At 39.2% G+C, this 13,882-nt stretch overlaps 1 protein-coding gene across 1 annotated transcript in view; it reads right to left on the bottom strand.

Moving 5' to 3' along the window:
- Nucleotides 1-13,882, bottom strand: part of cryl1 (crystallin, lambda 1) — a 34,338-nt gene that overhangs the window by 18,731 nt on the left and 1,725 nt on the right. The window contains exons 3-6 of the mRNA XM_079254833.1: nt 12,940-13,066; nt 10,921-11,082; nt 8,899-8,994; nt 8,136-8,234 (exon numbers count right to left, since the gene is read on the bottom strand). Coding sequence (XP_079110959.1) covers nt 8,136-8,234; nt 8,899-8,994; nt 10,921-11,082; nt 12,940-13,066 — 484 coding nt within the window. The remainder of the gene's footprint in view (nt 1-8,135; nt 8,235-8,898; nt 8,995-10,920; nt 11,083-12,939; nt 13,067-13,882) is intronic.

The raw sequence follows: 13,882 nt of genomic DNA, 5'->3' as shown, positions 1-13,882 counted from the left end.
TTGTCATTCATTCAGCCGGAGCGTCTTCAAGAGCAAAGTTTGGCACTTTAACACCGATGTGGCATTTTTGTCAGCTAGGACGTAAGAGCGCTTGTGGGATTAATTCCCCTAAACAGAAGTCACACAATGTAGAGATCCGTGCACAATAAGGAATGTCATGCAGATCTGAGCCTGAGCTTCTACAGCCCTGTGTGAAATCACAACACGTACTACTGTCACGAGGCAGAGGCTAAACCTACTGCTTGATTTGTTATGTTTTAATCCTCAGAAGTGATATGTTTATCCCCGTATCTGTTCTAGTGGGTGGTAGTGACTAACCAAACAAGTGTCTCCACCTAACTGCACGCACACTTGACTCAGTGTCAGCTGAGAAGCTACTCTTTTGTCAGTGACCTCTTAAAAATTCCAAACTGTGACAATCACAGGATCTTTGTTGCAACTTGAATGAAAGCACCTTTCAAAACTCAACTTACCTTTATTTATAAAGCCCTTTAACACAACGCCGACTGCAGCGAAGTGGTGAACAAAGAAGTAAAACGTTAAAAACGTGCAGAGTGAGGTCTGAATAGCAGAAGGTAAAGGAATAAAAGATCAAATAAAAAACAATCAAAAGTAAAAACATTAAAAACAGTAAAAACAATCGAACTGGATGAAATGTCAGGTCATAAAAATGGGTCTTTAGGCGGGTTTTAAATAGTCATCAGCAATGTGGATTCTCTAACCTGCAGCGGCAGAGAATCCATAGTTTTGGAGCAATAACCACATATACTCTGACCTCGGTACCTCCAGACGGAGCTGATCAGTTGATTAGACACCGGGCTGGTGAATATGGCATAAGCAGCTCAGAGAGGTACAGAGGGGCCATATCATGTAAGGACTTAAAAACAAATAAAAGAACCGTAAAATGAACTCTAAAATGTACCGGAAGCAAAAAAAAAGTACAAATACGTCAAGAAATCATGTCTTTGATAGCTAACTTTTGAGATATAATTGTTATGGTTGTTGTGAAGGTGTGGACCCAAAATGTAGAGCTGGGAGCCAAAAATGCAGAAACTAGATGTTTTACTTAAAAAGGTAACTTAACTGAGGGCAAGCAGACACAGAAGGCTAACAGAACTAAACACAACAGATCAGCAAACAGAACAGACACCGAGAGCTCTGAATACAAACAGAAACCAAACAAGGTGCAGGTGTAATGAATAAACTCACGAGACCAGGTGAATCTAACCAACAGGAAACAGGAAACTAACAGGAAACAAGATAAGCAAACTAAACAGGGAAAAACTGAAAATAATACAAGAATCTGGAACTTAGAAAATGCAAAAGACGACAAGACATGACACTAATAGCTGTTTTATGTATCTCTGAAAGTAATCCATCCAGCTAAACGTGGGCAAACGGATGTTTCATAGACTGTCATTCTGCAAATGCTTATCTGTTATCTATAATCCATGTCACCTTTGAATTTAACTTCCACAACAACGGAAGAGCTTTACCAAGAAATGATACAGCTCAACTAGCAAAATACTCTTGTAGGTGGCCGCACAGGAAGGACTTGTTCCTGATCATGTGACTGGGGCACAGTCTGACCTGCTCAACCTGGGAGGCAACTTCCTCTGAAGAAGATCAACTTCTCATGGAGTCCAGTTTGTATGGCTCATGTATAGCTTTTCTACTACTTAAAGCTCAGCGTAAAAAAAACCCAACAAAAAACAGCAGTGTGTGTGTGTGCATCAAGGGTCTCAACACAGCTTTAGCTTTGCCATGAAACCTCCCTCAGGTCTCAAAGAGTCAAAGACTCAAAAATGACCTGGAGCATCTACATTACAGCTTTGACTCAAACATTCGTGTGTATGTTCATCATCAGATAGATGAAATAATGATACCATCATGCGTAATTTCCACCGTGAAGTATGGGGGGGAGGATCAGTAATGTGTGTGGGGGTGTTTTTCTCCAGGCAAAACCATCACATCCATCCTGTAATGTCGTGGTCTACTTTTAGAAACTTGTTTCAAAGTTTCTAACTTTCTCATAAAGCAAAGCAGTGGCCCCAGGCATACCTCTCAGCTGTACAAGAGAGAGAAACAAGAGAAGAGAGGGACTGTGTGCTCTCGGTCATGCCACGGGCATGTCAATCTTCTGACCTCAACCCTGTACAACTTGTTTGGGACGAGCTTTAAAAAATGAAACAAAGAAATGCACAAATGCCTTAACAACACAGTTGAGATAAAACCTTATTCATATATGTTCTTAAACATTTCTGAGTTTGCTCCTACTTCTTCGGTGGTACAGAGGAACCTAAAAGATCATGCATTTTTTAATGCTAATATACAAAAAAAGAAAATTCAGGGAAACTCATGCATAAAAATGCAAATGTGTTCTAAGAAATGCATACAAGAATATGATCTTAACATTTTCTCAGCAGGTCATCTTAACAATCATGTGCAACATCCGAGCTTTGGGCCCGGTTCCTATAAACAAAATGACACAAAATTAATCAATAAAGTATCGCCAAATTTATAAAACAACACAACAAACAGAGAATTTAGTCTAAAATGTGGCTACAGACTCTGAGTTTAGACTTCTCTCTATGACTTTAATAACAGACAAAACTTGTCAAGATATTTCACTAAAACATGTAAACCAAAAGGGGGGAAGCATGTACGTATTGGCAGACTGAACTGAGATCCTTCCAGTCGGTTTTTTATTGGACAAATATTCAAACACGCTAATATTTGCTTGTTTGTTCAATTTCTATGGGACATTTTCTCTTCACACACATCAGAATAAATGAATGACATTTCTTTACTTAGACAGTATGAATCTTTTAAATTTGTAGAAGTAACTTTGGCCCAGAAAAGGCAATAAAATCATTTAGTTAGTATACTTCTTTTGTCGATGCTCATTTTTTTTAAAACTTACATTTGTGTACAAACTGTACAAGCTACTGCATAAATCTCATTTATATTTGCATCATGTCTATCTTTGCAAGTACTTTGACATTAACAACACAGATCAGACTCCTACAACTGCTATTAACCTTAAAGAATGCACATTATTTAGATGCAAATGCAACTTGAAGCTCTCATTAGGCGATACGTTGGACCAACCTGTTCTTACAGTTTGTGCACATTCTTCTTCCACAAACTTTCTAGTCCAAAAGCACTGACGTGGAATTCAGTAGATCTTAGAGTTTCATCACCTCTTTTTTTTATGTTTAAAAAAATCTTCTAAGCATTGAACGGTTTTCTGGGAACTTTTTAAAAGTCAAAGACAGATCCTTTAAGGATGCAGTTTCTAATATGTAACTTAGGTTGAATACATCTGTGCAAATGTTGCACACCTGAACACAAATGACTCTCAATCGTGCATGAGTGTGATAAAAAGGTTACATCCACTTCAATTCTGTCACACAACCAACAGGCATTTCAACAGATGGCTGTACACAATGAACTACGTTGCTTACTGAACCCTTCCTTGTTTCAATCTCAAGGACCCCCTACGCCAAGGGCGTAGCCATCATTTTAGAAGTGAGGGGGACAAATTGCTTGGATCAAAAGAATGATTTATCATCCTCTCGCATTCAATCAATTAATCAATCAAAACTTTATTTGTAGAGCACTTTCACATGCCACGAGGTAACCAATGTGCGGTACAGGAAAATAAAATAAATCAACATTAATAGCATAAAAGTACGAACAGTTGAAAGACAAAATAAGACCTAGGTCCTCAAAATCTGAGACCATGGTCCTCAGCCGGAATAGGGTGGATTGCCCTCTCCGGGTTGGGAGTCAGGTCCTGCCTCAAGTGGAGGAGTTTAAATATCTCGGGGTCTTGTTCACGAGTGAGGGAAGGATGGAGCGTGAGATCGACAGACGGATCAGTGCGGCGTCTGCAGTAATGCGGGCTCTGCGCCGGTCTGTCGTGGTGAAGAAGGAGCTGAGCCAGAAGGCGAAGCTCTCGATTTATCAGTCGATCTACGTTCCTACCCTCACATATGGTCATGAGCTGTGGGTCGTGACCGAAAGAACGAGATCTCGTATACAGGCGGCTGAAATGAGTTTCCTCCGCAGGGTGGCCGGGCTCTCCCTTAGAGATAGGGTGAGGAGCTCAGTCATCCAGGAGGGGCTCAGAGTAGAGCCGCTGCTCCTTCGCATCGAGAGGAACCAGTTGAGGTGGCTCGGGCATCTGGTCAGGATGCCTCCTGGACGCCTCCCTGGTGAGGTGTTCCAGGCACGTCCCTCTGGGAGGAGACCCTGGGGAAGACCCAGGACACGCTGGAGGGATTACATCTCTCGGCTGGCCTGGGAACGCCTCGGGATCCCCCCCGCAGAGTTGACAAATGTGGCTGGGGAGAGGGAAGTCTGGGCTTCCCTGCTTAGGCTGCTGCCCCCACGACCCGACCCCAGATAAGCGGCAGAAGATGGATGGATGGATGGATGGAGTTTGTCCTTATACTAAAATACATCGTGGAATCCCAGCTGTTGTCATGATGTGGTTGTGCTGTGCCTTTGTTTCAGGTTTCCTGTTTTATTTTCTAGTTTTTCCTGTTTGGTCCTCTTGTTTGTTGTTTAGCTTTATTAATTGCCTGTTCATTGAGTTCACCTGTTCTTGTTTTAGTTCATTCCATACACCTGTTTCTTGTTTGGTTCTCCAGTGTATTTATACCCCCCAGTTTCAGTTCTTGGTTGCTGGATCATTTTGTTGTTTGTTGTTCGTCCCCTGAGTTCCTCTGTCTATTAAACTAGTCTTGAACCTACATCCCTATTCCCTCGTCTCTGCATTTGGGGTCCACTCCTTCGCCGCTGTCCTGACAGCTGTAACTTTGTGATGTCTTGTGTTTTTAAAGAGCATTTTCTACACTGCATTTTCTATACCACTGAGGGTCAGAGCAGAGCTCGAGTCTATCCCAGTAGTTACCCAGTGAGATGCTGGGTACATCCTGGACACTCACACACACTCCTAGGGACAATTTAGAGTGATCAATATACCCATCATATGGGTGTGCGACAGTGGGAGGAAGTCGGAGTACCCGAAGGGAACCCTTGCATACACGAGGAGGACATGAAAATCCCACACAGAAAGACCCCTATGTGAACCAAACCCCTCCCCAAAACCACCATGCAGCTTATAACTTTGTACTTTAACTGATATAAATGTAAAATTTCATCTTATTTCATGCAAAATATTAGAATGCTGCGTTGTGTGTGTTAGATTTTAAATCCACAACTATTTTTATAACTTGCACTTCCAGCATGATACTGCTGATTTTTAATACTCTAAACTGTAGGGGAAGGCTGGCAGCGCGTCACAAAACACTCAGCAACTCAGCAGTGCACTTCCTGCATCATATTCTGCCTCCTTTGCGCTCTACAGACACATCTTAGAATGGCTCCCAGCTATGAAAATACATCTTTTGACCTGCTTTAAGGGGTAGCTGCAGACACAAAATGGAACAAGGTCGAGGGAGATTCTTTGGTACTGCGAGAAAAGCCTTAGAAACACCCATGTGATAAGAGCACTCATAGTTTAACAGGATATTGGAGTGATGAGTGTAACTTTTATGACTGCATGATCAGCATTCATAACCTATACAGAATCAATATGAGATCTGAAATTATTCACTCATTAAAAATCTACCTCTTTAAAAGATCCTTCATCCGCCATGTTCTTTTATGAATTAAGTGGAGTGAATTTGAGTCAGACATGTTCATTTAATTTCTTCTTTTCCTTTTTTAATAGACAAGAAAAAAATATCCAAGTGTTACTTATGGAAAGTATCACAGTCAAAAGTTCAGTGAACAATGTGTTCAGTCGGGTTTTGTTTACACTAACTAAACAACCCATAAGTTGTGGTTTAAATGCTGATGAATCTTTTTTTGTTTGTGTACATCGACTAGCAGGTTATTACTAGCTAGATAAAAGCAGTGACACAAAGCTACATGCACTAATCATCTCTAACCTTATGGTTAGCGACGCAGGCAGCAGATGAAACAGTCTCCTGCCAAAATTCATGTTTTCGTCTTGACTCTGAGGTTCATAGTGGTGATGATATGATGTGCAACGTTTACAGTCCCATCATCCCTCTTAACCCATTATCAGCCATGCTGCTGGTTTCTTCCCAACATAAACCTCCTTGTTACAAAGGGACAGACTTCAGCCTTCGGCATCCTACCAGCCCAAACATTTGGTCCATTTCCCAACAAACATCTGATGTATAAAAGAGATTCTTTCCTATTTAAAGTTATTCATCGTCTTCAGTTTTCATGCAGGAGAACTACGTTTTCAGCTTGCCTCACAAAAGCAGTTTATCTTTTATAAACTTTCCCAATATTTGTATTTTTAAGTTTTTTGAGGCAAGTGGGGGTAAAAGCATTTAATAATACCATTTTATTACAAACGGTGATAGAAGCATAAAGGAATATGGACACAATGAAATCTGTGACTAGACACTGTGCAAACTCTAGCAGAGAAGAGAGGCCGGATGTCGGACAAGTTCAGTTCAGGTAACACTGAACATCTCAGGTTGACATTCCATCAGTTGCTATTACTGTCACGCTCATCGTTCTTATTATCGTTCTAACCATTTCCTCCATGAGCGACTACATAATAAAGCCTGTCATCAGCAACTAAGGTTCATTTACGTTCATTGTGTGCCATATTGGAGGGGGAACGCAGAGATTATAGCAGGGGCAAGCCGATAAGGGTTTGCTCTTTTCTGCTTCCATTAAGAAGCCATCCGCTGCACAGCTCAGCCGTATAACACTTCAATGAGACCGAGGAGCTTTTGTCTGCGAATAAAAACACACATCCCCTTGTTAATTCTATTCTCAGGGCTTTCTTGTATTAAAACTGTGACATACCAGAGACAACTTTATAAAAAAAATAAAAAAAAAAAAGAATTTTTGTTTTCTGGGATGATCTTTGGAAATGATTCTGTTTTAATTTAAGCAGACATGAAATACTCATAATAAGTATAATTAGTATTAATAAGTTAATAAATACAACAGGTAAGTTCATTTGAAATGCACTGATTCCAGAGTAATAAATTATATTAAGTATTTTGTTATAGTTTTATGATAAGGTGGGTATTTAGTTTATGAAGTGAGCAAAGAAAGCCCCTTCCTAATAATGGAACATTATAAATAGTCCCACTATGATGCATTAGCCACAGTCATGCAACTAGCTAATAGCTAGCTCTTCTAGCTTCATCCTGGGTGCATTTATCCTGGACAGATGCATCATATTTCAGGCTGCCTTCTTGAATTGCACAAAGAAAATCTATTTAAGAGGGAAGCGAAAACACGGTGCAGACCTAGCAATGCAACAGGAGAAGTGCAATCACACTGCAGTTCAATGGCTGACTGCAAACAGTACGTTGGAAAACCAACTCATTTTTCAGTGTTTGTCCACAGTAGCCCATCGGTTTCTTCTGGCATTTTCAGATGTTATCCTGTTCAAATTAGGGACAGCTGACACATCTTTTCACTCAGTTAATGGCTTTCATTAATCCAAGAGACTTTAAAACATGCAAACAATTTAGCCGTCTACACCAGGGGTGTCCAAAGTCGCTGCCCTGCAGGTTTTCTATGTGGCCTTGCTCCAACACATCTGGCTTCCATTCAATGGATCCAATAGCCAATAAAGTTCTTCACAATGATTGATTCATTTGAGTCAGGTGTGTTGGAGCAGGGATACATAGAAAACTTGCAGGATTGTGGCCCTCGAGGACCAGAGCTGGACACCTCTGACTACAAACACGTTTGTGAATCTTCCATAAGAGGAGCTTGCGAAAAATTTGAGAAGATATTGGAGAATGAGGCCAAATATTCTATGCCACAAATACCCAACTATAATTCATTTTTATTTATTTTAAAATATGCTTATTGTTGATGGACATTTATTATTTTCATAGGTATAGTATTTATGTTGTGTAAAATTATGGTCAACACAGTTTCCACTAGAAAAAGCTAGATTTACCTTTCCTCATAATTATTCAAAGAGCAAGCGGGTGACAACACAATGCTTTATAACTTCTGGAGGGCGAAGGAGGAAAAATGTTGTAGTCATTTGCCTCATTTTGAAAAGAAACTCTCATGGACTATTGAATAAAAGAACCTCACTCTGTACTGACCTGGACCAGCCTCCATGACTCTGCAATTATAGCAGCCTGGACTCTGTTGAGGGCAAAGCCGTCTATCTCTTTTTTCAGACAGACAGGTGCCTGGCCGACCTGGATCAAGAGAAATCTGAAATCAAGCATGACAAAAATCTCCAAAGAAGATAGAAGTACTGATATACGAAGATCTTACTTCATTTACTCCTCCATGTCTCAAAATACTCAACAATATTTGCTATGTACAGTCACTTTAATCTGTATATCTAATGGTTTAAACCAAAGAAATTTAGCGTTTCATTAGAGGTCTTTTTTTTTCATTACAAATGAGCAAGACTAATGCCATTAAAATATGTACCTAAGAGATAATAAACAAAAGCTGCAACAAAACAGCTGGTAAGACGGGATGAATGCAGAGGAATCAAATTTCAAAGAACCAGTAAGGTAGACTTAATTAGCAGAGAAGACCTTCCTAGAATCGGGGATCGGGGAACATCTCTCAAGCTGCTGGCTTGTGTTTTATTTCATGTGATAAAATTCAGCTTCTGAGATGTTCCTAGAAAAAATCCGCCGCTCACAGTGAACTTTTCACCGTCATTTATGGTAAATCAGCCTCAGCAAGACTTTGCCAGTCTGATCTTAAAAACAGTAGGGAAACGTCAAACCAACTTGTAAGAGTTTGTTTTGTCGTGGATTTAAGAGCATAATCTGCTAAACTGGTGTACTTCTCCATCATCGTACGTGCTCTGACATAACTGAGCTCCAGCTGTTTAGGCTTTACCTTGGTCATCAGTGCATGGGTGGTGTCCATAACGGTTGCTGATGTCTCTGGATGAGGTACCAGCTCAACTAGTTTGACATAGTAGGGTGGGTTTACCTGGGGAGCACAAGAAAAATTCACAGAATTTATGTCATTTAGACCACACGTGTCAAACTGCAGTCCTCGAGGGCCGGTATCCTCCAGGTTTTTGTTGTCTCCATGCTTCAACACACCTGATCAAAATGAATGAATGGGTTGACAAGATGTTGTTGGATCCATTTGATTTGAATCAGGTGTGTTGGTGCAAGGAAACAACAAAAACCTTCTGGATACCGGCCTTCGAGGACTGGAGGTTGACACCCCTGATTTGGACAAAGGAGTCTTGCAAACAACTATCCTCACGAGTTTAACTCGTTTGCCACTTGGGTTACTTTTTTCAAATTTTAGGTTGTATACGATTTCTCCATAATCAGTTTTATTGAGTTCAAATAAAAAGCAAAGTGAGGGAAAAGGTAAATAATTTATGCTGATATATTTAATCTTTTATTATATATAATAAGAGACACTGGTATTTTGATGATCTTCCTTAAAAACTATCAAACTGGATTTCAGAAAACTAGTTGCTTTTAGGCACAAACAAGGCAGGTTATCTGGAGAATATTTGGACAATTTGGTCCAGACTTTCTGCACAGCTGCATTTTAGAAATGATTTTCAGAGAGAAAGTCTCTGCAGAACATGGTTTGGTACTCCAGTGGGTGAAATATCCTAACAATTTTTGTGGGTATATTAATGCCAGGGTTTTACCTGCTGTATTCAGATATGGGCACATGAATAGATTTCCAACTAAAAGCTACCAAATATCTGGATTTCTATGTACCGCCCCTCTCAAACAGATCTGAATAGTAGATGAAAAGAAGAGACGGGACTAAACAAGAATAAGAGGAGGGGTCTGTAAGTGATGGCAACATGAAAGAATGGTATTACAATGAATCCTGTAGGCCGAGTTTGACCGCAAAATATGACAAGATTGTTCCACATAGCGGGACTGAAAGTGAGCTCCCAGCTGACTCAAAGAAGCTAAACTGATCAGACTCATCAATGCAAAACATTGCATTATGTGATCCCATTTATTTGTAAAGACAAGCTGAGCTGTGCACACCCATGTGACCCTGAGAAAAGCCCTTTTGTACACCTGAGTATTCATCTGATGAGTGCTAATCAGAGCCAGAGATAAACATGTTTGAATCCTGAGGAGTCTTTGGATGTTGGGCTTGAACACTTTGTAGCTGCATTCAGAGACAAATGATGATGGTTGTGGGTGAGCTCTTTTAGGAAACATTGTGATCACATTTCTTTAGGGAATACACTTGAGAGGTTCTTGTACAGCACATGAAGCACCCCTACAATCCACTTTTTAAACACAGTGGTGCAAATTAGTAGCAAAAAATGAAAAGGAACTTCCTTTGCTCTTGCACCACCTCAACGTGATGGTTCATGATAGTATTTTGTGGAATATTACACACAGCCAGACAACAAGCTGCCTTAAAAGCATACAGTTGCCTTTATGTTTCCACTAAAAGAGAAACAAAGAAATACTTTAAAGATTTTCCAGAGCCTCTTGGTTAAGCGACGTGGTTACTGTTCATTTTGTGGAGCTGTTATTGACCAAATCTAGAAATATTTCTTCAGATGGGAACTTAAACTAAACTGATGGGGTTTAAACTAAAGTTCATATCTGGCTTCATTTAAAATGATAAATAAAATCAGCTTAATACATCTTCAGTTCAATAAGACAAAACAAATGTTTCTCTTTACCATAGAAACCCACAGAAAAAGCAAACATCTTTGTTAAATTACCACCATTAACTCCAAAGGATGGATCTAAGATTGTCCAAGTTTCAATCATTTACAAAAAAAAAAAAAAAAAAAAGAAAAAATCTGAGGTGATTAGACATGAACTTGCATCATAACCTCCACAAATAACACCATTTATAGAAACATATACAAAAAAATAGAAACTGCAGCTTTGAGGCAGGACTGACCGGATGAGAGACAAGGCAGCGACTCGGGTTCTGTATTTTTGAGAAAACGCTGCTCGGCACCAAACAGGAAGTGGAACTGCTCAGAATGATGTCTTCACCAACATGATGCTCAATGTCTTGAAAGAGACTCTGCTTGACATCCAGTTGCTCAAATACACACTCCTGCAACATAAAACAAACAAACAAACACAGAGAACTGCATCATGGTCATTCAATCATTTTAATATTACATAATGAATAACCATTATGTGAAAGCCTGCAAATACAACTGTCATCTCATTTTAGAAATAACCTCAAATGTCAACAATATTGTGAATGGACGGTGGCCGTCAATGACCAAAATTCCCCCCGCTATAACGGTTTATTATTAATATTATTCTTTTTGTTTATCTATTTCAGGCAGTGGTTTTTACATCAAAAACACCGGCGACATGCAAGTCTGTTATTTTTCAATAATAAACCATGAAACGGAAAAAGGGGAAAAAGGAAATTAAATATAACGTTATGCCTGAAAGAGAGTGGGTAGAAGAAGACTTATAAATTACTATGTTTAATCTGCGAGTGGATCCAGTAGCTTCAGGTGCAGCTGTCTTCTATGTGCCTTTTAAGGTATTACTTATCCCAAATGGTGCTCTGGCATCAAACAAACCCAGTGCCACAGTTTCAAAGCTCAGAGAGTTTTAACTTCACATTGAGACATAATGTAGTAAAAATGATGGCATAAAGCGTTACGGTTAGGCAGAGTTGTGTATGTGGACCCACAGCAAATACATAAAAAAAAGCTAAGAAAATAAAATATATAAGTTATTCGTGTGATTAGACAGAAGTATGATTTTTAACCATTACTTTGTCTGTCATTGTCCTTTGAGTTTGTCACATACTGCTCCTTTAAGTTTTATAGTATTATATACTGTTCTCTGAAACTCTCCCCCTGATCTCCATAACACAGACTGTCTTCTACTCTTAAAAACACATTTGTACTTTTGCAGGTTTTCCAAGTGTCCCTGGTGGAACACACCTGACTCAGACTCGGACAAGCACTGCACATGTCTGTTAAATACACACTGACTTGAATCAGGTGTGTTCCAGCTAGCACACTTGGAAAGTCTGCAGGACAAAGGCCCTTAAGGACCAGAATGACGATCCTTGCCCTACACCAAATTTGGAACCATGTAACTATCTGATCAGTATGGATAAGCATCAGTCTTTATACAAGCTATTGATTGGCTAACAATGTGACGCTTAACCATCTAATCAATAGAAAGGTAAACTCACATTACATGGCAACATGCCACCAGGAAATGTTGCCATGTATGTGGCTAACAACGTCATGAAGAAAAACCTTTTATGTCTATATCCTTCCTTATTCTGGGAAATCTATCATTGATTTTTGTTGTTACTTCCTGTGTGTGCAGCATTCATCTCTGCTATGATGAATACATCATTGTGTGCTGTGGCATTTTCACTTCGCCCTAAATACTCAACTTCAAGTCTTGTGTAGGCTGGCTCTGGTTAAGGCAATATTGGTAAAGTGCCAATTTATGCTCCCTTTGTGACAAAGACAAAATAAAAAAGAGATGGGTATTAAAATATAGTAAAATTCTCTCCTGAGCAAAGCTAGTTAACTTAACTCAAGAGACTCATTGGTGTGAAAGTATTGTAGTTTATGTGGGGTCATAAGCACTTTATTTTCCTGGTTTCATGCCCTAAAGCATTTTTAACATGATTCACCAATGAAGAATGTCAGTGCTGAAAAAATTAACAAGCAATAATCATATATATATATATATATATATATATATATATATATATATATATATATATATATATATATATACACACATGTATGTATTTGTATTTGTTTTGTTCCATCAGGTTTGTAAATGTTAAGTCTTGTTTAGATGGACAAACACTTGATAAAACTAAGAGATATGAATCCTGAGGCCATCTGACTGATTTTGGCATTAGGGGTTGGTGGGACAAACACACACAAAGTGTTTTGGTGGTCCGTTGTGTTACCTGAACAAAGAAGCTACCCTCCAGTGCCTGAGCCAAGTCTTCATAACTGCTGAGCAAGGCAAGCTGCTGTGCAGCGGTCAGCTCTCCCCTCAGCATGCAGGCTTCCTCTAACTCCTTCAGCTGTTTCCTGATGCATCACAGAGCAGAATACGTTTGTTTTGTTTAGGGATTTAGTTTAGGTTTGCATATTCTGACCAGTTCTTCACCCTGTTGTATGTGTGCAAGATGGTTGTTCAGTTAGCAGATAGACTGTAGATCTGGATATGCTAAAGATATTTGCATTATGAAGCTCTTTCATATTAAATCATTGTCCAAAATCTCCACCTGGAACACCTTGTTCAGTAATAAAATGTTTGACATGTATTCATTTGTTAATTTGCACACATTTAGATTTAACTCCCTTAGATTTCTTTTGTGTCACTGCTAAAGTTGTGCAGATAATGGCAACTTTTTTTTCTGTCAGAGAAGTTCAAGTAATTTATTTCTCAATACAGATAGTTTTCTTTCACTCATGGAGCCTTGCTTTAAGACAACTTTCTTAAATATACATTTTGTACAAATAGTACACCTTCTTATAAAGGTGTTTCATGCTTGTCAGAACCATGTTTGGCAGCAGAGATTTGGAAGATACAAAATCAGTTAAGTTACAGACATACAACATTTGATAATATGTCAGTATAAAGTTACAAAGAATAAATTAGTCAACTGCACCACAGCATGACTTAGATTCGGAAAAGCACTTGTTTAGAGGAAACTACACACAGCAATACTGACAAAACAATACGTTGACACCCCCTACTGTTCATATACAAACAAAAGCTTTCAAAAGTCTAAAATTTGATTGCAGCTTAACAATCTGAAGGAAGCAGTGGGGGGTTTGCAGAAAAAATAAACAACGTTAGATTATTGAGATGCTGGTTTGGGTTTGTGTGTACTAGTAGCT

The sequence above is a fragment of the Telmatherina bonti genome, assembly GCF_933228915.1.
Source record: "Telmatherina bonti genome assembly, chromosome: 15".
NCBI lineage: Eukaryota > Metazoa > Chordata > Actinopteri > Atheriniformes > Telmatherinidae > Telmatherina > Telmatherina bonti.
Note: the sequence above shows the minus strand (reverse complement) of the source record. Positions and strands in the feature narration are given on the sequence as shown.